Raw genomic sequence first — 26,838 nt, 5'->3', positions numbered from 1 at the left:
GTGTATCTGTGTCAGTAGAAATTTGAAAGCAGCACACGCACCATGCGTCGTTATATCTCCTCGTTTATATAGCACGGAAAGTCATAGTGGCTCGGAATTACCCGAGTGACGTCAGGGGATTTCATCGCTCTGTTCACCGTACAGCAAAACGCTTTCGACGAAACCATTTCGAGTGAGGGGGGGTTACCTCGCTACATACACATTCAAAACACATTATAACGCTTTCAGGTTATCCCTCCAAGCACCAAACTTGCTGTTACTATAGATATACTATTTGGGACGACATTTGTTGTTTACTAGATCTCTGTATTGTCCTATTTAACGTTCATTGAATTTATCCCACCCCCCGATTATATAGAAGTATCGTTCATTCATGGGGATTCCCGCGCAGGCGCTATTAGGTACAAACCTAAGTCTAAGTCTTTGGGGTCATAAAAAATCCCCCGAGTTAGAACCAACATTAGACGGTGATTCAATCAATACCACGTAACAACATAACCCAACAAGACAGGTGCTCGCTACGTTTGATTAACCTTGGCCACCTTCCTGCTTTTCTTGAGCGGTTCCTTACATGGTTACTACTTTCACTTTCTCTGCGTCACTACTTCTTAATGCAGTGATCATAGATGGGGATAATGCACATACTCCATACTAGCCTTTAGCCTTACAGCTTGGGGCTTCTAGCTATAGGTTGCTACGTTTCTTCACACCATTCCTTGCACTAAGAGTGATTTCAAATTCATAGTAAGATGAAGAGATCGTTGCTAACACATTCTAAATTCACATGTCTCGTTCTTTTTCCAAGTACACAATTAGTTGTCTCCATGTCTCTCTTGTTGTTTCCATGTCTCTCTTTTTCTTTGTTTACTCTATCATGTGCACCGGCGGTGCCGGTGGTTTGTAACTAACACCGTTCTGAGACCACTAATAATCCCGAAAACCAAGGGCTAGTCGAAGAATATTTTCTCAGTTTTTCCTACTCTCGAGGACCCCACGTTTTGTACTTTTATTTTGATGAAGTTTCTTCCTGGTCATGTGCAACTTGAAATGTCGCGTACGAAAGGCAGAAGTTAACTACTTCCACCCTTTCCCCTTTCGTCTGACCTTTACCACTAGAGTCATGATGTTTTATTGGTACAAAATGTCGTCTGACCTCTGGACTCCTGTGTGCTTGCCTGCAGAAATAGTAGGAGGGGCATGAACTAAGTTCATGAGATGCAGCTCGCTAGGGGGCGCCTCGCTTGTACTAGAACCATAAATATCAAATTATCACCTCAACCATAACATAGTCCCTGTCACACATTCAGAACTTTCCCTAGACTACGACCAACCAAAGTTGGCTGCTGGTTGGGAGCAGTCTGATCAGATTATGCATTTGACTGGCCACCACGCCCCGACCACTCTCCCGACGTGCTCCCAACTACCAGCCAAACAGTCCCCAACCATGGCCCAACCTCTGGACCCGTCCCGACTCCTATATGTTTTAAACATTTTGAAACATTCGGCTGGTGCAGCCGAAAAGTAGGCAACCTCGCCGAAAATCAGCCTGGTGCAGCCGAAAAGTAGGCAACCTCGCCGAAAATCAGCCTACCTTAGTCCCGACCTACTCCCAACCATGGTTGCGGGATTTCTGCAGTGTTTGCGTCTAATGAGCGAAATGTTAGCTTATCTAAGCCTGAATCAGATAAAGTTCTGTCCTTCCTAGCTTCAAGGATTTTTGAAAAGCATCTCACATATGCCTTGACCTCGTCGAGGGTCGTTGTAGCACTATGTACTTAATGATTTGTATTAAATAAAGGGAAAACACATGTTATGGAAAACAAGCCACCTCGAATAATATTAAACTTTTATTAAGACACTATCAGACCTGTTTCAAATCTGGGGACTTTTCATATTTTTCAAGTGCTTGCTACATCTCGTATGAGTGATGCAAGAAGCTTAAGTTTATATATATATATATATAAAACAAAAACAGAACACATATGGCAAAAAGTGCATTGCAAGCTCAAAAGTAATGTAACAATGTAGAAATGTTACAACTTAAAGTACGTACCCATATATACATGTAGATCGTTTCACATATTTTCAATGATATCGATATACGACGCAACTTTTCGATGGTGTTATGTATGTGAGCACGATATCTATTTTGATAATAAAGCATTGTTTAGGAGTTTGTAAGTGTCATCACAATTATAAAGGTATACCACTCCGGTGTTGCATGTTACTAAACTGCTAACTGGTTTTTGTGTCGTTGATATTACAACACTTTTATGTTAATTATACCAATAACAAGTAAAGTATACCCTCCTTCAATTAGGTATTTTAACAAAGATCGTCAAAGTATACAGAACCAAAATTATACACCATACCTATAGTTTCAGTCTTGATTCCACATCACACATTTATCCCTATAATTTATCTTAATGATGAATCAAACCATTACATCAAATGCAGCCTTAGCAAAAAAGTGACAATAGAAAGCATTTCGCGTCATTCAAAACAAATTACAGTTCCTATAATATCAGGTGCTTGACTTGTATACTTGACTGAGTGATAAACCTTAGGAATGCTTGTATTTACAAATAAGTTTGTGGACTGACAGGCTAGGTACTGAATAAGCTCCCAGAGTACATTAGATATATACGAGATGGTGAACAAGTGTCAGAACCTAAAAGCCGTTGACCTTGACCTAAAAGTCCTTGACCTTGACGTATTCCTTGACGTCGACTGCCAGTTTGTCGAACTCGTTCGAGTTGGACACCATGGCGTCGATGCTGCGCAGTGCGTTCTGCGCATCGTGGTCAGTCGCGCCCTTGTCGACAGCCATCATCAGGTTGTGCGCAGTGCGGCTGCGCACGATGACGTAGATGGGGGTGTTCTCCAGCGGGATCTCGTCACTCCAACCCTTCCCGAAGCTGAAGATGACCTCTGACTTCGGTTTCTGCCCTCCGCTGTTTCCGTAGGCGCTCAGTTCCCTCAGGTAGTTCTGGTAGTCGAACACCAGCACCCTCTGTTCCCTCTCCAGGCGCTCTGCCTGCCGGTTACGGTTGTCGTTGCTCTTCCAGAAGACTTTGGTCTTGCAGAGGCGGGTGGCGGAGATGTTGCCGTTGTCCGTGGTCAGCACGAGCCCGCGCTCCATGTTGACGAGCAGACCCTGCACGACGTCGTCGTCCTTCTGCTTGCCGGAGGGCTGGCGCGGGGGCAGCAGGATCTGTTCCGCGTCGGCGGGGCCGTACAGGTAGGAGGACAGGGTTGGGTCCACGGTCTGTCTGAGGTTGGGCTGGTTTCGGTCGCCGAACCACAGGCGACACCCTCTCTGGTCGGTCACGTGGTGCTGGAAGACTTTCCCGGCCTTGTAGTAGATAACCTCGATGTCCAGCTCATGAGCTATAACACAATGTATAAAAAAAGTTAGAAATCATTAATGAAAGTTCATCTGTGTTGGTAGTTATACATGCTTAAAGGTCAGAGAAGCCACGTGAGAAGCCTCTCTGGGTCTACTGAGTCTACTGAGGAAGACCAGAGTGACTGGTCGAAAGCTCTAGGTGAGGACAATTATCTTTTGTATGAAAGTTTTCCCTTAAAATTGTTTTAGAGCTTAATCAAGACTATCAGCTCACCTGGGTAAATCCTGAGCTCTGGGGCGACCGCGGCGACCGGCTTGGTCGTGACGTCATCAGTCTCCATGTCCTCGTCACACGTGACCTCCGCCCCGACTGTGAGCTGGTTCATGTCCACGTTAGCCAGCTGCTGGGTCTCAATCTGTTTGAAGAATGAAATAAATTAAAACTAAATACAATGCATTACTTATTACCTTGACTTGACTTTGTTGGGGTCGAAATTTAGTATTCATATACAAGACAGTAGCTATTCTTCCTGTGGTCCATTTCTAACACACATTAGATAGTTTTCTATCCAAAATACATTGTATACAACTGTATACAAGTTATCTTACTAGTATCTAGAAGATGTTAGCATCCCGTCATTGGCGCATCCCCTGTGGCGTTGCCAAAAGACGTGCCTGGTACCAACATGGCATCGTCTACACTATCATTTCATAGATACCTCAGTTTTGTACCAGCTTGTATTCTTTTGGAAATTTGTCATTTCTTAAATCACGTATAAACGGAACCTTTATACATGCTTCAAAGCTATGCGTAGAGAATGGATTTGTGCGGTGCTGGGTGCTATAGTCTAAGAAGGGGATCTCAAAGGCAATTTACTACCTCTTATCTAAACATCTTTTATATGGTATAATAAGATAAACAAGTGTGTTTCTTACCCTGATCGGCGGGCTTGTATAGAGCGGTTCCGTGATGACAGCAGGACTTTCTGTTGTGGTGACGTCCATGGCCACCTCCTGTAAGGTGAACTGCTGCCCCTCCATACCCTGCAGCAGCTCCGCCATGGTCTGGTCTCCATCCCCGCGCCCAGGCTGGCTCAACAGGTCCTGCAGGATCTTCTGTAAGGAGTCCTCTGTATAACAAGGTAGGAAAATCCGTCAGTATGTTTTCATAATAAAAATATTGTTAGATTATAATTACACTAAATCAGTTCAGTGTTAAATTTTTGGCATCTTAGCCTCTAGAAGCGCATGGAAAGAGTAGAAATAGTAGCCCCCCACCAGGCCTTCCTACGGGGGTACGGATTATAAAAATCGTCAAAAAAGGGAAATATAATGTGTCCGTCCGCCGGGAGATGAAATCTACGGTAACCTAACTCCCCTGGCGTATTGAAAAAAATTGTTGATTTTTCGTTAATCAAAACAGCCCGGCCGGGCCCCGGTTTGGAAATGTGACTTATAGCTCAGCATAAAGAAATGGTTGCAACAATTGCTACCACTGGAATACTACTTTAGCGGACCAATTTCTCTGGCATGTCATCTGTCTATTTGGCCAATTTATACTCTTTCCAGTCGCCCCTGAAGCCTGGTAGAGGCTATTGGCATCGATCTATGCGCAGTAATTACTTCATATAATCATGGTTGTTTCGATGAAATTGAAAGTGTTGACACTACCATGAAAGTGAAAGTCTTGCCAGGACCATGAAAGTGAAAGCAGCTAGAGCTATTGACGGTTTCGACTAAAGGTTTCGACTAACATCTGTGTTCTCTTAAGCGACCTTGCAAGCCTTCCTATAAACATACACGCACACACACACACACCCACACACACACACCGTGCACTCCAATGACTTACAAAAGAGATATCTCACCTCGCACAGACGAAGTCAGTGCTGTGTCTCCAAGACTGGCTGTTGCGGTGGTGTAGGTCTGTGGGAGGATAGAAGTCAGATCGTCAATCTTCGTTTTGTCACAGTTTTATGTCCATCAATTTCGGGCTCGAAAGTTTGTTCGAACCGTTTATTTTAGCCTGACGGAACTAAATTACAAGGTGCCTGCTATTTTACAGGGAATAACTACAAAATCACTCAGCATCGAAGTTAAGCACCGTTTTGTAATGCATGTGCAGATTTGTAATACGGTTATCACTGTATGTACTTCGACTTCGACAGCACTGGCACTGATACTATAGTTGCGTGGATTTAGATAACGATCTATGGCCAATGATAGATAAGAACGTATGTCGTACAAGAAAATAACATACTTAATACATATCATAAATCCCCTTTTGCAACTAGAAGCCGCACGACTCGGGTACGACAACTGACCTGTGTCTGTGGTCCTGCGAAGGTCTGGATACGCGGGGGAGAGTTCCCCAGGCAGACTCCGCTGGTCGTCACCGCAGTGATGATCTGTTGGGGCGCAGCTGAAATTTAAGAAAAAATTGTTAAGCACAGGATATTATTGAATTCCGATACGAGCTTCATAACAGTCTACAAGTTTGATATCAGTATATGTTTGTGTAGACGCGATTTTGTAGCCATTCAGTTACCTTATTCTATCCCATTACGGTAATACTTAGTACAAAACTGTTCTTCGATCTTACTGGTAGGAACTCTCTAACTTATATGTATAGATCACATGCAGATACCGTACCGAGAGTGACGGCTTCTTCGGGACTTCGGGAATCTTCGTAACCGTCCGAGCTGTTTCCGCTGGACACACTGCCCGACCGATGCCGCTCCTTGCCATCACTTTTGACTGGAAACCAAATCAAACAAGAACATCAAATATAATCAATTAATGCAACGTTCCTCATGCAAAAGCAGGCAGATATTACAATAAAGCCCCTAACAATTTTTGTGCAAGTTTTCCGAAGAAAATTGAAGATATATTTGACTTTGTAATGTTATGCTTTAGATATGATGTTTTGCACTCCGCAAAAAATATGGCAAATCCAAACCGCCGTATACCTACAATAAAGTGTTTCGAATTCAACAATGCACAGAAATACTACATATACCTGTAAGATAAATCGTTTTAAGACTAAGAATTGTCCAAAAATTCTGAAAAAAAACAAACAAATGTAGTTCTAATGCTTACTTGGTTTGTCCGAGAAGACGTAGACCTTGTAGGGGTTGATGGGGTCTTCTGGCTGACTCTCCTTCTTCACCTCGTGAATTTTGGGGTGTTTGTTCAGGGCGCACCGCAGCCTGGTCTTCCACACAGCCGGCTCGGGCTTGTCGATCCCCGGCCGAAACTTCCCGGTGTGGACGGCCCATTCCTACAGCAAAAACACAGGCATAAACGTGGGTGAAATTGTCGATTTTGGGGCAAAAATTGCTGGTGGGTACGGCCTATTCCTACAGCAAAGAGGCAGGCATAAACGTGGGGGAAATTGTCGATTTGGGGGCAAAAATTGCTGGTAGGTACGGCCTATTCCTACAACAAAGAGGCAGGCATGAACGTGGGGGAAAATGTCGATATTTAGGGCACACATTTCTGGTGGGTACGGCCTATTCCTTCAGCGAAAACACAGGCATAAACGTGGGTGAAATTGTCGATATTGGGGCAAAAACTTCCCGGTGTGAACGGCTCATTCCTACAGCAAAGAGGCAGGCATAAACGTGGGGAAAATTGTCGATATTTAGGGCACACATTTCTGGTGGGTACGGCCTATTCCTGTAGCAAAAACACAGGCATAGACGTGGGTGAAATTGTCCATATTGGGGCAAAACTTCCCGGTGTGGACGGCTCTTTCCTACAGCAAAGAGGCAGGTTCAAATGTGAGGAAAATTGTCGATATTGGGACACAAATTGCTGGTGGGCACGGGCCATTCGAATTCCTACAGCAAAGAGGCAGGCATGAACGCGAGGGGAAATTGCCAAACATTGCTGGTGGGTACGGGCCATTGTTACCGCAAAGACACAGAAATAAACGTGGAAAAATTGTCTATACTAGGGTAGAAATTGCCAGTGTGTGCGGCTAGCAAAGGAGCAGCCATAAGTGCGGGCATAGTGGGCCGACACCTGGCGGTGTGTTGGGCCCATTTTTACCGCAAAACAGTTATAAACTTTGAAATATTCGGGCGAAACTTCTCTGTGTGTTTGCTGTAGTTCTACCCCAAAAACCACACTTGGGACAGAACGGGTTGGAATATTGTCAATATCGGGGCAAAAGGCGAAAATTGCCGGTGGATTCGGCCCATTCCTTCCGAAAAAAAACCTGACAGATAAGTTTTGCAATATTGTCTACATCTGGGCACAAATTGTCAGCGGCTACGACTGAGTTCTCGCGCAAAAACACAGACATGAACGTGGGAATATTGTCAGCATTGTGCACTAGACATGTCCACATTTCTAGCGCCAAGACACGAGCGTGCCCGTCGGCACAAGAAGAGCATTCTACCGACTGAGCACAGCGAAACTTACCGGTGTGTGCCACGAAAACGCACGCTTGAACGTCGGAATGACTCGAACATTCTATCAGACCATATCTCAGAGACAGTGCGGTAGGTCCTTTGCAGGGTACTACCAAAGTTTCGAAGTGATTTTTAAGTTTCGGTGACCAAAACGACAAAAACACGTACACGGGTATAACATGTTGGAATGACTCGAACATTCTATCAGTCCAAATCTCAGCAACAGTATGTTCTTTGACAAAGGTTTCGGAGTGATTTTTAAGTTTCGGTGACCAAAACGACAAAAACACGTACACGTTATAACACGGGTATAACATGTCATGTTGGAACGACGCGGACATTCTGTCAGACCAAACTGCAATAGCAGCATAGTATATTCGACAAAAGTTTCGGACTGATTTTTAAGTTTCGGTGACCAATACCACAAAGACACATGTAATATCAGAGCAACGCGAACATTCTGTCAGAAGATACTTGAAAAACATGCCCTGAAGTGTATAGCTAAGTCATTTCACAAAGTTTCGGTGTAATTTTAAGTTTCGGTGAGCTAGTTTCGCTGCTTTAAAAATAAGATTAGAAGGGGGCGTATGCCTTCTCAGAAGCCCTGGCTTGTTTTCGATCGTTGGGTAATCCATGATATATGTATATGAGCATGTAGGTGGGGGTTGAATAAAGTTTCGGAAGGTTGGCTGAACTTTCGGTACAACGTCACTCCGAAACTGGGGAGTTCAGTGTTACTCGGGGTCACAATGTACAGTTTTACAGTGATTTGAAAGACTGGACTTGATCCAAATCATAAATATGAAGCACTATATAAAATTCTACCTATAGTGAAGCAATTTTGCACTATAGCACAATTCTAACTCGCAGGATAGAAAGTCACTCATAAGCATAGTCTAAGCATCCAGTTGGAACTAAATCAGTGATTTTGATCCATTCAAAACGCGAGTAAAGCTCTAGTTTCTAACACTACATAGACTAAAACGTTACAATACCCTGTTACTCTGAGTAGCGACAGTATAGGGTAGGGCATATGATAGAAAGGTCACACAATCTTCCCAACAACCCTCTGTATTTCGGACAGTCTAAACCTGGCCATAACACTGTATGATATTGGCAATTTCACGTAATTCCCTAGCTATATCTATATACATTTGCAGTTTGTATACCAATATAGTACTACAGTACTGCAATCGCATTTACCACTTCCACTATGCAATGCTGTGCGATAAAATTATCAGTTGAACGCTTTTCGATAATAAAATATTTAAAATCATAATCAGAGACAGAAGCCATTGCATTTTACAAAATACGACGGTAAATAAAACCTGGAGCCCTAACTCTTTGGGGAGTGCAAGCCACGGTTACACATGTACAGTTGACTCTTCCTATGCCCTTAGATGGTAACGATCAACATGCATGTACCTGGAATAAGACTAGCTCTACACGGAAGTGTATTTTAGGGGAAGAACTGCGCAGTTAGAAAAGGATGCGTTGCAAAATCCGTACCGACCACAAAATGTCGCTTCTTACCTTAAACAGCTTGGAGTCCCGGTCCTGGTCGTACTCGTGCTTCCCGGCGTGCTTCCAAGGGATCTTGAACTTCTTGGCGGCGGCGTCGATCCACTCCACGCCCGGGACCTCCCCGCGGTCTATCATGCCGTACAGCCAGGGCCGGAGCCGGTCACGGGAGTTGTCTGGGACTGCTGCCACAGGCATGGTAGGTTCACTGGGGAGGGGAGGGGAATACGGGGATCATTTTTACAGAAATTTGTAAGATATTTTGTTGCCTGAAAATGGTAGCGTTTTGCATAGGAGTCTAGCCTGGATACCAGACCCGGGCTCGACACAATACTCCCTTCGGCTGGGGGAAGCCACAAGCCCCGAACCCAGAGTTAGCACATCGGGGTTTAATCTATCTGAGGGGTGTCTATGGTAAACTTTTCAGAGCTGAGAAACTAGACTGTACACTGCCCCTGGCAACAGTCTGGCACCCAGGCCAATAGTCTTATTAGTTTTATGTCGGCTACATTACAGTGTTTGCCGTAGTTAGTGGTGGTGCATGTACATGCCAGTGGGAGCGCAGCGGTTATCACGAGTGATTTTAGATTGTTCTACGTCAAATTTCTAAAACAGTGTATTCCAACATTAAATAGAGTATGCTAAAAGGTCTTGTTCGCGATTGGGGACAACAAAGCCAAATTCAAACGGTTGAAAACGGTGAAGTTCACAGTCCAAAATTCGAACAGCGTTACGCCGAAAACCGCCATTTTCCCAACTCAGAACGTTTCCCTGTCGCACTACCAAGACACCTGCACACTGGGCGACAATATTTTTTACGTGATCTGTACGTATGTACACTGTTAAGTACTCACTGCAGGAGTTACGAAGTTACTGAAGATTCCACGCTTAAACAATGTATATGTATATAGGCTTGCGAGAATTTCAGGCTACCAAATAACATGTCTGCCTTTTTGCGGGCACAGCGTGGCATGCATACGTGTTATACGAAAACTGAAGAATATATAACGTTAATAACAGTTACAGATAGTAGTATATTTATCATGTTTCTCCCACAATAACTATTGTGCTATTTAACACGAAGATCAGATATAGGGTTGTTATTTCTACTGCTGAGATGGATTTGTGACGGGAGAATGGCTTTTTATCTAATATGGTTTGGTAGCGTTCAGGGTTATTATTAGGCCTTTATATATGGGGCATATGATAAATATACAACACAACAAAAATCGTACTCTAGTATATGGATACTTTTATGAAAGCAAATTTGACTATTCAGTGTCGATTTTGCTGAAAATATTTCTATATACGATCTATACAATCATACAAGGTTTACATATCAAATGGGCGTGTTTCGCCTCTCTGACAACCCAGGTCATCTAGATATGTGTACATGTGGCATTCACAATGATTTCCCAAAGGAAAACCCCTCAGTATATATTCTGCGCATGGAAAGTTTGTACAAAGGTTTTAATTATTTGGCATAATCGTGTAGCAAGAAGCTAAACTGCTGGGCAAAAGGGGCATCTTAAGAATACATCAAAGCAAGGACTGGGCCGGATTATGCCTACACTCTCCTTGATTAGAATAGAACATGTAATGTGCATATGTACTGTGTATGGTTTTCCAAGGGATACTAGTACTTTTCCAAGTATTCTTGTTTCCGAATTCAACACCTTAGACTGAAATCAAATTATAACAACAAAATATCTAACCCTCTAGAACTTGATGTTGGTTTCTGAAATTGAGTTAGCGATACCGAGAGAAAACTATTTCCAACATGGCGGACAGTAAGGCACAAAGATTGTGGAGTTAGTTTATGATTACACAAAGTACGGTACTGAATCTTTCTCAGTTTTAAGATTCCAAACGTCTCACCATAACTTTGACTCAGCACAGAGTGTGTAATCAAGCTTGTACTTTGATTATTGAAACACCTGTATATTACTAGTATGTAGAACCTTGCACCTAAAGAAACAGCTGACAATTTTGAAAATTCACAAATACTGTAACAAAAAAGCCTATAAACTTAATATATGGAGCAAAAACAATGCTTGATAACTATTGAAATCGCCATATTTTAGTCGGCAAATACACTTACGACATCGAATTTATGGCTAAGCTTTCGAATTCTTCCAAGCAGTGTCTGCTATAGTTGAAATGGCGTCTGTGTTTGTGTATCATATAGTCATAATGTTTGGTGGGATCAGGTGCACAAAAATCACTCGATCGGTACTATATGTAACATAGGAACTAACATCTAACGTATACTAGAGTCTACAACCAATGATATTCGAAGCCTACTAGTATATCTGTGAACCTAACATTTGTTAGCAAATTGTCAGTTGTCAGTTGTTGAGCAAACTGTTTGCCGCTGGTGACAGTAAAGATCTAGTAGCCTCGTTGTTACATAATTTCCTTACGAATGGTGACCATGAAAAATCATCATGTAATGAATTATATATGGAAAAAAACGGGACAACAAAAACACCACAAAACCATACACTGCTACCAGTGCTGGAACATACACTTGTTCCGTTGATAAACTGTAAATTGTCGTTGTAACATTGTTGACGATAGAGCAACGTTCCTGCAGATTTATACTTAAATCACAAGTAGGGCTGACCAAGAACTGTTATTATATCAAAGGTACCGCTCCTCAATTAAAAAAAGTCGTCTACTGAAATGGAAGAAAATTTAAGACTGTATATGATAACTCCAATGTTCACTCTAAATCGCCTGCCTCCCCTTTGTTCCTTGCATATGTATCTTATATCTATCAAATGCTTATAGGTTTGAGCCATTATTAACGACATACATAGAGCTAGAGTTGTATGCTAACACAAATATCAGTATGAACTACCAATATGAAATATCAAATGCTAGCTGTACTTCAATATCCGAGGGGCATCCTTTTTTGTCGCGATTTTCAGCGACTCCATGACAGAACAAACCGTTCACAAGAATCTACGACAACCTTGCCAACACAGTAGACTTAGATTTTGCACGATTGTCCTAAAATGTTTTCCTAAGTCCGTTGTACGTGACGGATTCGACCGGCACTTAGTCACGAAATTTGGCGGGAAACCAGCGCCATGGTGCCCGCAGACGAGCAATGTCACTCCGGCGTCCCGAGAACAAAAGAACCTTGGCGTTTCGCCAGCGTTCTGTGCAAGAATCAAACCAAAGACAGACAATCGAGGCTCTTCACGTGTCTTAATGTTCTGATTTAAGTTTCTAAGACTTCTCTGGGGAGTAGAATATGTAAAATATGCTTTACTTTGACCAAAGATGGAGACACCCACAAGCGGTCAACAACACTGAACGTTTCGTCGGTGCACAAAAGAAATGAACAAAAGAAAATTACCGAACTCGAGTCGACCTTCCCGTTGCCATCTTGCTACGCTATTGATTCCACAAGACGGAGATTCTAGCGTAATTAAGGATGAGGTGCCTATCTAGTCCCAAACGACCGACGTTCTTTTTAAACGCTGTGGGACGAAAATATGGGTCACATGAGCGCAGTATGACCTTTGACCGCAACGGAAAAACTGTGGGCAAAACTAACCAAAAATGGAAAAAGAAGAATTTCAACCAATCATTACCTTACTGGATAATTTGACCAGCCGCAAGCCATTTCATCTCACTCTTGAGTTTGTCGAAAGCTTTTTAGAATCGTACACAGACCGCATTCAGTGCCACGTGTTCGTAGGTTTGAAGCTGTGAACGACTGTCACTCAGGACTACTCACCTTCAAACTATATAGTACGGTTCTTCTTCACAAAGGGGGCGGAGCATCAGTTTCTAAAACCCCAATAAAATCGATGACGTAATTGTGTTAAGTGTTCCTCTTTTTATATAGTGGCGGTTTCGCGCTTTTCTTCGGGCCTCGTGCATGAATGATCAATAAGTACACCGCACGCAAGCGAAAAAATGACGTTTCTTCTCTCTGGTATTCAAATCTAAAAAAGGATTTTTTTTGCCTTATATTCCTTCCTAGACAAAGGTAACAACCTTCCTCTTCAAACCTTAAACACAAGACTATGCGGAATGTTGAGCAGTATGTGTTTTTTCTTCAACTTGTGTCTAAGCAAAGATTGTGTGTCCTATTCCGGTTGTACAATGCAATAGTTTTGGAAAGGTTTCGAAACACATTTCCAGCTTTTGGTACTTTCTAGAAGTTTCAGTGGTGACGAACAGAAACACTAATTATGTAAATTTTAAGCTACGAATTCGTTCGTGAGCTAGTAATTCGTTTGTAGCTAGCTTGTAACTACGTTCTTTGCCGCCCATGGATTAGCGTTACAGCGAACCACCGTAAGTAATTATGCACTATACCACCACAATACAAATTAATTTTCAAATATGTATAACAAGGCATCAGAAGAGTATTGTCATCAATTTTTCGTTTTTGTAGAAGAATGGATTGTAGTTCAAACTGTAAATTCGTTGGGATTTCATCTTATCGTTATGTACTGGGTTGTCCTAAAATTTTGTATATAAATATATACCAGCCGACCACTTTCGGAAGACGTTTGGGCGAAGTGTGACCAGATTTAGGGCAGGCCTACCTACGAATCAAAACGAATTCGAGTGAAATTTGAGCCAAATTTAACCCCCGAAAACTGCCGACCTACTCTCGAACGGTTGGATGGTGTTCTTCTTACTTACAGACGAACACCAGCCATCCATGTACGTCCAAACCTCCCGACAAACCCCAGAATAGTAGCTGACCTGACCGAAAACCAGCCGACTTTGCTCCGACCTACAACCATGGTTGGGGGGAGGGTGTCCACCTAGTGCTCGGGACCTAGGCCAAATTCGTGAATGTGTGACAGGGGTTTACTGAACTGTCAGTACGCTCCTGATGGATGACAAATTGAACTTGATATTAATTTGGTACTTAAGCCACAGATGAAATATTACTTTATTTAGGATAACAATGATGATGAATGCAACGCAATTTGACGATGATTACGAACAGAAAAGCGAGCTGAAATTTTCGATATGGTGGCCTTCGAAATTCGCCAGGGAATACACGCACATTGTTCTATAATATATAATTGGTTATTGCACACTCTGGCCCTACGGCTAAATGTTTTTTCTACAATATACATGTACTTGTGACATTGTACGTACACTGAAAAGAACTCTAGAAATAGAAAGAGTGGTAACATTATTATATCTTGTTGCTAAAAAAAAGCTAACCCTTATATAGTACAGATGAAGACTTAGAACTGTCCATAACTTTCAGCTATTAAATTGTTCAACGTGTGGAAAAAATCATGATATCTAGGCTTATATCGAAGATGACAGATGTCGCAAGGACCATTGTCTGCTCCATTACCAGCAAAAATATGGCTTTATTATCGTGATCGCTCCGGGCAATGTAAGTGTTTTCAACTCAATTGAATGTCTGTATAGTCTGCGTGTATGGATGCGAGGAGACTAAGCAGGGCCGTGCCTAATTCTGGATACGATATCGATTACATTTTAGTCTTCGCGCAACACTTCCTATTTCCGCTAGATGTCGTTTCGCACTCTCAGGAGGGCAAGGCAAGCAGGTGAAGTGCATCTAGTATGATCTATGATTTTCTATTAAAATACGCAATGATAACTGAACATAATGAGCAAGGAGACACATGCACGTGAAGACAGTGTATTGTATATATTTTTAATTTCATTTAACATTTCTAATATCTTTTAACCTTCCTAGTGTCAAAGGACAATGATCCAAAGCCATCCCATGGCTACGCGCTGTTGACACTAGGCGGAAGGGTGGGGTTCTCTGCAGACCGTCCGCAAACAGAGATGTAACGTTCCACAGCTTGTACATATATACTTGGGAATGCTTGAGTTACTAGATGTGCGCCGGTGTGACCGCCTGGTGGCACCCATGTCGAAGGACAATCATGTATGCAAAACTAGAAATATTCTGAACAAGAGTTCCACGATCTCATACCTTCGGACGGATGAAAAGAGCTTGATTTATACGTGGCTGAACGCCATCGTGACCACCGTGTACTAGTAATCTCCACGCACATTATACGTAATCTCCTGGCAGATCATATGTAATCTCCTGGCAGATCATACGTAATCTCCTAGCAGATCATACGTAATCTTCAAGCAGATCCTGCGGTGGCAAAGCAGTATCCAATCGGCCCCTCAGTGTCCATTAACCACTGCTGAAAGTGGACATTGCTTGACCGCTGATTGGATACTGCCTTGCCACCGTAGATCTGCTTGGAGATTACACCGGTGGCACCCATGTACTAGTAAAAGGGCAATGGCCAAAAGACTACGGCACAGGGCAGGCAAGTTTAATAGTGGGTTGGGTGGGTGGGTGGGTTTCTCTGCACGGTTCTGCACATCCGCATGCCTTGACTGTTTGAGGCAGCCTTGACTACTGAGCGTCAAATGAAGCGCCTCCCGCGGTCAAATATTGCACTGCAGGTGTTTACTCAGGAAGCCTTCGAATTTGTGCAGAATCAATTACACAATCACACCTGGCACAGGCTTGCAGGTAAGAATGCTCCAAATGCCAAGGCTGCCTGCAAAATATGCCGACCTTTACGAGGTGTGTAACGTCTTTTGTTCGCCCCGCAATTAGTAAACACTCGGCAGGTATACGGTGGCTTCCAAGAAGCCCCCTGCTCACCACGTGACCCTATTGGCCACCTGACGCCATGACGCTGGTCTCGTCGTTATGGTAACAGCGGATCATACCAACAAGTGCAAAGGGGTGACTTCTGCCGATGACTGTATAAAAATACACTTTCTGTAGTAAACAGGTGGATTTATATTATTTAAATCTTTAAGACTTTACAAATAATGGTTGGATACTTACATATGCCATTTAAAACAAAACACAAATTTGCTCTATGTTTCACTTTTTTAAGTCAGTGCATACATCCCCTTAAATGTTTCAATGGTCCACCTGGGCTATTTTTATAACTTCCAAGGCCAGATGTCCCCACAAGAGAAGCCCCGCCCCCTCAGAGGTAAACTGTACTAGGCTAATGGAGCTACAAAGACGCCGCTAAAAGGGGAATCAGAACTGCATTTTATTGGCTAACTTATTATCAAATACTTCTGCTGCACAAAATCGATACTACAAAATGCTACATTATACATAGCACACACAGCAGACAGACGGTATTGCATATTTAACGGTACCAGTCTCATATATTCAATGCTTGCTACTTTGTTCCTAAGTTTGCCCCTATCTATATTTGCTTACTAGTATTGGGACGATAACAATGTGCATACAATAGATAAGCACAACGTACTTCTAATGGTGGTAAGATTTGTGGGCGTCAATGTTTTAATCTACAATATTGGGGCGAGAAATTAGTAGTGAGAAATAACTAGTCTAGACATAACAACTACTAGTATCTGACAGCAGACACAGGTAAATATGGCTAGGGCGGCTGTGTTTTTGATCCACAGCGGGCTTACAGGTATGAGCGCACACCGTCCCTAACTCAACATGTAACCACAAGCTAAATCTCCAACCCGCCCACCCTATTTTTGTTACAGCCGTTTCGGTTCCCGTTGTTGTTGTTCAGGCCGCGCATGATGGAAAGCAGCCAAACCGCGGGCGGCATCCGGCCTTGAACACGCCAGACGGCGGGAATTCCCGTCAGAAGGTTCCGCCGGGAATACGGGCGTGACTCACCCTTTATTTTTACCCGGTTTCACATGCTAGTTTCGCTAAATGTTCACTGCTGTCACGCACAGAATTAATACAATATATGCAATTGCGTTGTGTTATGCAATAGTGTCTAATGCAACAAACACGTTGCTAGATATGCATACATGCAGGACATACTAGTAACCAGTCTGAGTACAAATATTTCTGTGTTGTATATCCATAAAGGTATTACCAGTAGGATATTGTATGTTTATATTAAAACATACCTTGTTTTGAATGAACGATCTGAAGCTGACGCTCTGTGCTCTGTGCTCTGAAGCTGTACCTACCCAAGTGTACACAGATTGCCCACAGGTACCTTACCTGTGCATTGGCGACAATTACCGCGGGAAAATTTAAATCCCATTCACCTGGGCGAACGTCTACAACAAGGCTAGCGCATGCGCAGGAGAGGGGCTATGGCGGAGGCTTTCCGAGAAAGCACCCCCCGATATATCGCCTGCAAACACACGTGAGACCGCGCAAATATAAACAACGCCTGGCCTGGGGCGATTTGTCTGGTTCGAGCTTACCTTGGCACAGGTGACTCGCTAGGTGACCTTGACGATGCCGTTGTGTTGTTAGCGGGGTGACCGAAGCTTGTATTCGCACCGAAAAACGACGACAGGACACCACTGACCAGTTGTGATCGCAGAGTGGGTGTGTTTCCCAGCTTTTCGGTGCAGATTTTTATATAGTTGCGCTGGAAATCCCGTCAGCCAATCGCTGGGAATACCAGGCTGGGGAAATACCCTAATGAATAATTAATTAGTTTCCACGGTTTCCATACGACACAGCTACGCGCGCCGTGATTGGCCCGGCGCTGGTCACGTGGCCTACTTCCGGGTCGTGATGGGATGGTTACATATAGCACCGAAACTGGGGACGGAAAGTCCAGTTTCGGTGGGAAATATTCTATCTTTGTCAGCTAAATATGATCTATATGCTTCTCCAGGGATTTGTCAATGTTTCGTAGGTTGTCAAAAGAGGGAATAGGGCCATTACTATCCAATTTGCAAGACGTAAACACATATTTTCGACAAGTCTTACTAGTATTCTGACTGTGTGACATGGTACGTGTGAGCCTTCTATATGCTTTACTTCTCTTCTGTCATTATGTCATTGCCTGACAAACCCCAACCCAACTCATCACAACCCAGCACAACATTATTATATCATGCTAGATTTGACAGGTAATGTTATATGTATAGCGTTCATGGCTACATGGCTAACAGGGTGGATATGTGTTTATAAGCCCCAGGATTTTATGGTGTACATCAACATAGCATAAAAATCGTACCCTTTCCATAAATCGTACCCTCTGCAAATAATCTATGTACAATAAAATTCTAATCGATTCAGAGCATGTTGTACTGTGGTAACATGTACGTGACTGCTGTCATGCGATAGAACATTGTTTATTTATGTAGTTACTCAGAATTGCATGCGACAGATTCAATGCAGTGGTTCATATGCAGGCAGCCAAGCTTATGTACTTATGAGCACCACGTTTAACAAAATATCTGTATACAGACATACACATATAACTTGCATACAACTTGACTTAATCAATATTAAATCTTAGCAAATGAAATTATTATCAAAGCTTGTCAACTAAAGTTACAGTTTTTCGGAGGACAGAGTTTATGTTGAGGAGGGTATGTTTTGTATATATAATATAGTACATGTAGGCTATGTAGCAGGAATGACCTGATGGGAGGTTGTATGTAATGTAGGTTTAAATTGTTTAATTGACTGACGGGTGAGAAACAATGAAGGTAGTCAAATTGAATAAGTTGCACATAATCTTTCAGCTGGGTTTATTGGAAGCCATGGTATAAATGTCAGAGATCCCTCCTCTGTTTAGCTTCACGTCAACATTGTGTAGAGATTTGTTGCACTTTAATAGCTTGTGTTACGTGTTGTATTTAATAGGCCAGACTGTGTTGAACAGCTAGTAGTCTGAGACCCGATTCGCTGCACGTAAACATGGCATATCGGTTTCCCCCACACTTCCCCATCTCTGTGTACACAGCACGGCAGCGTATGCAGGTCAATAGGTTAAAAGTTCGTGGCTTTCTAACGCCTGTATGCTTTTCCTCCAGCGCTAGCAGCGCCACCCGGCGGTTTGGGACAGCAGTGTACCCTATTGTTTCTATTAAGATATTAGTTTAATAGATCCCTCATCTGTTTTCCCTCATCCCTCATCTATTATGACTTCAACTAGCTATGTCACAACAGTCGCAGCCAAGGCTGAATTGATGAAGTGATACGCCACATTGCAAATTTTTACATTGCAATAACAAACAATATGGCTACCTGTCAAATAGAAAGCAATATGTATCCAGTGGAAACTTAATTTCTTCCCAGAAAAAAAAATAACTTGCGGTGTCCCCCAAGGATCTATCATCGACCCCTTTTATTCTTGATCTATGTAATTGACCTAGCCTTGGTATCAGACAAACTTTTCCATTTATAATATTATTTGCAGACGACACAACCCACTTCATGGGGGTGAGTAAAATAATTTCAGTTTTGGGACCTTTACACTAAACCATATTTGTAAATGGTGATTTTAATATCGGTTTCTACCAGTCACACACGTTTGCGGTGATGCTCGTATTTGACCTAAATCGGACCTATGGTGTAATATAGCCAGCTGCCGCGTGCCTGCGAAGCTGGTGTGTTACGCCGAAAGGCGGTTATACCGGCTATACAGATACAGATACAGATATGACGTCATCTATCAGAGCGCGCGCCATTTTTTCTGTGCAGTATGCCGCGTTGTGCATGTGCAGGGCCCAATACTAGTATTTACGACAAATAAACAAACGTGCTAAATATGTAACGTTAGCTATTTTTTCTTGTGACTAAAAATATTTTAATGAGCTGGAAATTATTTTACAAAACGTACTTAAAGGTGGAATTATGCTGGCAGCGTATCGCGCGTACGCAGGTCAATAGGTTAAAACTTTTAATAAAAGTTCATGGCTTTGTAACGTGCCCGCCCCCGTCTCCAGCGCTAGCAGCGCCACCCGGGGGTTTGGGACAGCATATCTATTAAATATATTATGAAATTATTAGTTATGTATGGTTTATTATGACATGAACTTTATCGACAGTCGCAGCCCGAAGTGATATTACAGAGTTTAAAGGGCAGAAGCCACTCCAAGACGACTTAGCTGTATTGTATGTGCCTATGGTATTATTAATCAGAAACTCTGTTCGTTTACGGAATATTTACGCGGTTCGCCCATTTTATACACAATTTGAACGCCCCGCCACTAGAAAATCTATTCCCCGCTCGACTAGCTTCCGGGTACGCAAGCAACCGGAAATGACGCATCACGAGGGAACATGATCCAGCTTGTTTCAGCCTGAACGCTTGGCAGCCATATTTGTTTTGCTTGTTTGCACGTTTGGCCGAAAGTTTGTACAATCGTAGAGGTATAGAAAGGACAGGAGAACGTTTGGTAAACGCAGTTATCTGGGGGTGTGTTTGTCAACATGCCTAACCAGTGTGTGGCAGCGAACTGCACGAACAAGAGGGCGGATGGCTTTAGCCTTTTCCAGATGCCATCGGACGAAAATCTGCGGGCGAAGTGGATTCAGCAAATTCGCCGTACAAGATCTGGCCCGAACGGAAAGCTGTGGAACCCAACCAAGAACTCGTTTTTGTGCTGTGCACACTTCACAGAGGACTGCTTCAACCCTGTCTCAAAGTTGAAGCAACAGTTCGGGATTGAGATGAAACAGCACAAGAAGTTCTTGTTGCCCGGGGCTGTTCCAAGTATCTTTCCCCGTGCCCGAGGCACAGAGTCAGAGGCGAGCACGGCGCAGCCTAAAAAGCGCAGGAAATCTGGTGCAGTTGAGAAAAGGCGCAGAATTGAGGTGGGTTTTTAGGATTTTTATTTAAATTGTCGTCTGAGTGGGATAAATAGATAAATATTTGTCAGTAGCGAACATTCATTCATTTCCCGCATGGAATGTTTCGCTAGGCTGCTAACACGGGGACTCTACTCTTTCAAAACAAAATGTTTCACGACAAATAATGTTAGTTACTCAAACACTGACGTCTTCTACGAAAGACACTATAAAGTAGTCAAATTTCGGAGCAGGTAAGTCGGGAAAAATGTTCATAAATATGATAAATGGCGGCTGGGACATGTGTATAACGTTACATGTATGTGGGGAGGGGGGGGCGCGGAAATGCAAAGATGAAGTTCGTGCGTTTTTGCTTAGCTATGCCGTGGCAGTCGACAACATAACAGTAGTGATTTTTTTTTTACATGCATGATTTTCTTCCCATGTTGTGTCGAGAATTTTGGAATGAAAATAAAATGCTTGGCATTAGGAGAAGAAGAAGAAGAAGATTATTTATGGAAAATGCAGGGCACCAGATCTGGCTAAGTTCCTATGCTTGTCACTTGCTAAGGTAGGGGTAGATATACAAAAATAAATCATGATTATATTGTTGAGACTGTAATGCCGTATTTATTTGATTATATTGAACACCAAAATATATGAGCGTGTAAATAAAAAAATTGTATGTAAATGCTATGACGTCAGCACATGGGTACAGTAGATATTGATTTATGCTGTCTTTATTACATATACCAGATACTTGGGGAATGTATGAATCAGCACCAAGAGTCTTCTGCTGATACAGAAGAGAGGGGAGATGGTGCAGGCTCTCTTGAAGAAAGTGATGGTGGCGTGCCTGTTGATGTAAGTGTTGACATCTATCACATGTATCAGTTATCAACAATCTATTGCATTTTCTCTTTTGTAATTGATCATAGGAATTTATACCGATGTACTACTTGTGTGTACATTTGTAGGTAAACCCAACAGAATTGCAGAAACTAGTAAAATAACTAGTAGAATAAGTAGTAAAAGCTATTTTTTTTTAAAGTCTGTTATGAACGGAGTCACATGTCATATATCATTATATGCCAACGCTGGCTTGGCTGAGTGCGTAACGAAAAGCGTACATGTACTTTGAAAAGCTGCATGCATAGATTTAGACTTCATTTCTATATATTTGGGATTACATAACTTCAATGTAAAATTTGACATCTTTATCAATTTCGCATACTTTAATATCAGCAAGACATAAACACTTAATTGCATTATGTTATTCCAAAGGAAAATAAATTGTTAGACACTGCTAATTGATTGATTGATTGTCCACTCTTTCAGCTCATCAGAGAGTTGCTCCGGCCAGTGGCTCAGGAGCAGACTGGCCAAAGCAGGACACCAGTCACACGGCAGACAGTCAAGGAAGAAGATGACCAAGAGAAAAACCTTTGCAACAGTGAGAACAACACTACAGTATCCCAGCTGATCTCCAATGCAGCTGCAATTCACACCAAACAGGAGCCATTTGATGAACTAGAGAAGGACTTTGTGAATTGCTGCAACAGGAATGCACAACTGTTGAATGATGTTTGTGGGACAGTTGGTACAGATGCTGTCAAGGAAAATGAACAACCAATGGACTTTGATAACTGTTACAACACCAGTACATCAGCTCAGTTGAGTTGTAGTACAGCTGGCATTGAGGTTAAGAAGGAAAGTGCCCTAGGGATGACTCTTGGTAACTATTACAACACTGTTACATCTCAGCCAAGTTGTAGTACAGTTGTTACATCTCAGCCAAGTTGTAGTACAGTTGTTACATCTCAGCCAAGTTGTAGTACAGTTGTTACATCTCAGCCAAGTTGTAGTACAGTTGTTACATCTCAGCCAAGTTGTAGTACAGTTGTTACATCTCAGCCAAGTTGTAGTACAGTTGTTACATCTCAGCCAAGTTGTAGTACAGTTGTTACATCTCAGCCAAGTTGTAGTACAGTTGTTACATCTCAGCCAAGTTGTAGTACAGTTGTTACAACTCATCTTAGTTCAACTTCTAATTCAGTTGTTACATCTCAGGTGAGTTCTAGTACAGTTGTTACAACTCAGCTGAGTTCTAGTACAGTTGATACCAGTGTTAAACAGGAAGGTGAGCAAAAGGTGGACCTTAATAATTGTTATACCAGCACATCATCTTGTGACACAGTTGCGGCTAACAATACACAGGAACACAACAGGGAAACAAATATTGGTAGCAGTACATGTGACAAAAGTGAATTAGATGGAACAACTCAATTGGCTTCTAATGTGAGCCTTGCTTTAGTCCAATCTTTCCATATATACTGCGTACCACCAAATGCTACCGAACAACCATCCAACATTCCTAGTGTTGCGACCAAAAAGCCTGCAAAATCAAAACGACCTGCAAAATCAAAACAAGTTGCAAAATACAAGGAGGAATGTGTACCAGTACAGGTAGATTACGTGGGGACTGGCCATGCAGCTGCTAATACCAGTCAAGATTCGAATGGTGCAGCAGCGAATCCTGAGCTGATTTTAGTGCCAATGGTTCTGTACAAACCAAGCTCTTCAAATGGTACAAGCCAGGTTTCAGAAGAAAGTACATGTACTAGAAACAAGCTGCAGCTACCAAAACCAGAACAAAGTTCAAAACGAGATGGTTTGAAGATGGACGATGGTAATTCTAGCATCAATGACAGTACATCTCCTCAACACAAATGGAAAATAGTTAAACATACTGACAGTGAGGTAGAGAATGATCTCAGTAGCAGAAACAACATTGCAGATGCAAAGGAGGAAGATGTATTAGAAGACGAAGATGACTTTGAAGTAAGCGAAGAAGAATTGTCATCCTCAGAAGATGAGAAAAAAGGTCACAAAAGCGACAGTTCCTGGCACATGTCTTCAGAAGAAGAGCAACTGTTTGGTGACAGTGACGATTCCGTGTCTTCCTGCGACAGCGACCGGTCGGAAAAGATCGAACGTCAAAAGAAAAATGAGAGACAAAGAACATTGAGGAAAATGAAGACATCCTGGGTGTGCAAGTGTGGGGAAAAGTTTCCCAGTAATAGTTTATATTACAAACACAAGCTCGACGCCCATCCAGTACCATGTCAACATTGTGATGAAAAGTTTACGTCAACACTAACACTAGAGAAGCATCTGAAAACACACATGCCAAGCGAGGACAAACTGGACTTGAAAGGTAACAAGCTGTTCATGTGTGACCATTGCGGACGCTTCTTCACGAGGAAGGCAATGAAGAGGCACGAGATTCAAATCAGCGACGCAAGACCGTACAAATGTGAGGTGGAAAACTGCAAGTCTACTTTTAAAACGAGGGGAGCCTTGAGACATCATGTCAGAGAAGTCCACGAGAAAGACCGTTTCCCCTGCCCGTATGAAGGGTGTAAGAAAACATTTGGTGCGAAGGCAAAGATGTTAGTACACTATAAAGTGCACACAGATGAACGCAGCTACCAGTGTTCGTATTGCGGTAAGATGTTCCAGAGGACAGATCATCTTAGGGTGCACATGAGGATTCACACGGGAGACACACCGTTTAACTGTGCTCTGTGCAACTACAGCGGACGGCAGTCCAACTCTCTCAGGTCCCACATGAAAGTCCACCATCCTGAACACTGCAAAAAGAAAAGGTCTGGCGATAAAAAAGGTGCAAAACCTGGGAAGAAACCAAGGAAGAAAGCAATGTTGGAGAAGGATAGTTTGGCAGACAAAGCTCCAGGAAGTGCTAAAAAGACTGCACCTTATTCTACACGATCTCTACATGACAGAAAAGGTGCAAAACCTGGGAAGAAACCAAGGAAGAAAGCAATGTTGGAGAAGGATGGTTTGGCAGACAAAGCCCCAGTAAGTACTAAAAAGACTGCTAGACAATCTCGGTCTCACAGGGCAAAGTAGAAACTATTTGATTAGAGCAACAGGAACAGATGGTGCATTGTTCAAGTTGCTAAATCTTAATGCAATATGTACATTCATGTATATATGTGAAGTTTTAGTGAGAGTCCCAAGAACCTGTTTGTTGTTACAAGTTACTGTGCTAGTTGACAAAGTTGGTCATATTTTCTCAGGGAGACAATGTTGTCTGATTTTGCAAACAGTCCCCATTTAGAGACAAGGAACTTTTGAATGTGTAATACTTGAACTTTTCATGTTGCTTGTTGGTGGAAGGTGTAAATGGGGAAAACAACTTGTGTTCAGAAGTACATGTATGTATAATTGCATACAAAGAGTTCTGCAATATACCTTAATATATCTAATGCCAGTACTGCAGGGACCATAACTCTGGCATTCCATCTGTAACTTGTTCTAGTTTTTGGTGTAAAGTTCATCAGTTTTGTTATTTTTGGTTTTAATGTTGGCAAATTCCATAATAACCATGTGAGCAACAGTTCAGGGTGCATTCATTTGGTTATAGGTTCAGCTTTACTTAGCTTAGCTAACTGTATGAGCAATGTAAGTCTAGGTAATGTCACTTAGGCCATGTTGATTTGATTATATGGATGACATCCTCTGGGAACCCCAAAATTGATGCGCGCGTGCGAATAAAAAAAAAGTTTTGCAAAAAAAAAAAAAAAGTTGCTTTCACTATGAAATCTACGTGGTCATGAAGGTTGAACAAATGGCACAGAATATGTTGTCTACTGTTCGAATTCATTTCTTTACATTTTTGTCTTTTTTCCTTAAAGTTTGATTTTGGCATTCTACGACATTGGTATCGTTTCTAAATGTTTTCCTTGCAACTTATGGTATATTTTTGCTCATTTAGCAACTGTTTTGCACGATTTACAGTATGGTTGAAAACTTTTTTTTTTTTTTGAAACGGCGGAAAATTCATGCGCGCGTGGATGTCATCCATATAATCAAATCAACATGGCCTTACTGCGGATTAATAGCATCTCCTAGCAGATATTGGGGGTACTCCATCAATTACTTCCTCGGTAGTGTAGTGATCATTCCTAGTATCCATTATCTTGTTGGCAACTAAGTCCTGAGATTTTGGACTAATAAAAATCACACAGATGGATCCAGTGTTTAGTTTCTTTTAATCTCCACTCACATCATCTGTATATTTGAAGCAATGAATAAGTGTGTAAAGTAAATGTACATATTGTGAAAATGGAAGAAATCAAAGTATTAACAGACAGTCGTATTACATAGAACGATTGTTGCAATTTGCGCAAATATACAGAAAGATAATCACATATATGTACAACATCTATAAATAAAGATGCCTAATACTAGCTGACACTAGCTTCCTAATCTTGGCCTGTCCTGTTGGTTAAACCATAGAGGTAGAAAAAAGAGATGGTTAAACCTACACCTAGAAATTTAGAATAATAAGACCCAGTGTTGTAGCCAGCATCTGTTTTCCCCCCATTTATCGGAATTTCGCTGGTCATGACTGACAAAATTTTTTGCCCAAATGGTCATCTTTGATGGAGAAAAAAATTTCATTTTAAGATATGGAAAGAGATGGCATTTAACTAAGCTTGGTCTCCCAGCAAAATCTAGCCCTCAAAATACAGGAAATAGCATTTCTAAATTTTCCTGGACCCCCTAGGATTGTCACACCACTGTCAAAGTTGAAATGACGTACAAAATTTCTAGCTGGCTAGAACACTGGCCTATAAATTTATATATAGTGTCATGATTATGGGACTAATTACAAATCAAAATTACCTAGTAAGTTATTCACATGAGTGCAAACACTATTACATTGCAGTAGACTAAGTCTTATAAACTATAGTTTATACAGTTGTGGTCTTCTTCGCCATCTGTAAGGACCGGAACAGTTGTTTCAGCTGCTTCTCTCTGTCATTGAAACAACCTGCAGGGAAAAGGACAGAGAAGCAAAACTTTTAAAGCAGATGCACATATACTGGTATTCTTTGTATCTTAAAACTTATGCAAACTTCTAACAAAAATTATGTTTCATAGAAGTGAACACTGAATAAGTG

The 26,838-nt window shown here is 42.1% G+C and overlaps 3 protein-coding genes across 5 annotated transcripts in view; 1 reads left to right on the top strand and 2 right to left on the bottom strand.

Annotated features, from left to right (window-relative positions):
• Positions 1–1,834: 1,834 nt before the first annotated feature.
• Positions 1,835–17,749, bottom strand: LOC109482089 (interferon regulatory factor 8-like). 3 transcript variants are annotated; one of them, XM_019784748.1, is made up of 9 exons: positions 17,515–17,749; positions 9,301–9,496; positions 6,449–6,629; positions 6,002–6,106; positions 5,674–5,771; positions 5,218–5,275; positions 4,286–4,479; positions 3,624–3,765; positions 1,835–3,390 (listed from the first exon to the last, which is right to left on the bottom strand). In XM_019784748.1, exons 2-9 carry the CDS (start codon positions 9,484–9,486, stop codon positions 2,693–2,695), a joined length of 1,662 nt encoding a protein of 553 aa, XP_019640307.1. In that variant the 5' UTR covers positions 9,487–9,496; positions 17,515–17,749; the 3' UTR covers positions 1,835–2,692. The 3 variants fall into 3 exon arrangements, with proteins under 3 accessions (XP_019640307.1, XP_019640308.1, XP_019640306.1); XM_019784749.1 differs by lacking the exon at positions 17,515–17,749 and adding an exon at positions 17,209–17,268; XM_019784747.1 differs by lacking the exon at positions 17,515–17,749 and adding an exon at positions 12,656–12,763.
• Positions 17,750–20,409: 2,660 nt separating this feature from the next.
• On the top strand, positions 20,410–22,926 carry LOC109481973 (THAP domain-containing protein 4-like). The gene is made up of 5 exons (XM_019784586.1): positions 20,410–20,872; positions 21,602–21,709; positions 21,823–21,849; positions 22,184–22,445; positions 22,916–22,926. The coding sequence occupies exons 1-5, from the start codon at positions 20,489–20,491 to the stop codon at positions 22,924–22,926; spliced, it is 792 nt and encodes a 263-aa protein (XP_019640145.1). The 5' UTR covers positions 20,410–20,488.
• A 3,560-nt stretch (positions 22,927–26,486) lies between these two features.
• Positions 26,487–26,838, bottom strand: part of LOC109482092 (probable tubulin polyglutamylase TTLL9) — an 8,769-nt gene continuing 8,417 nt past the window's right edge. Inside the window, exon 16 of the mRNA XM_019784753.1 lies at positions 26,487–26,708. Coding sequence (XP_019640312.1) covers positions 26,629–26,708 — 80 coding nt within the window. The 3' untranslated portion in view covers positions 26,487–26,628. The remainder of the gene's footprint in view (positions 26,709–26,838) is intronic.

The sequence above is a fragment of the Branchiostoma belcheri genome, unplaced genomic scaffold (assembly GCF_001625305.1).
Source record: "Branchiostoma belcheri isolate BF01 breed outbred unplaced genomic scaffold, Haploidv18h27 scaffold59, whole genome shotgun sequence".
In the NCBI taxonomy this organism is placed as follows: Eukaryota; Metazoa; Chordata; class Leptocardii; order Amphioxiformes; family Branchiostomatidae; genus Branchiostoma; species Branchiostoma belcheri.
Note: the sequence above shows the minus strand (reverse complement) of the source record. Positions and strands in the feature narration are given on the sequence as shown.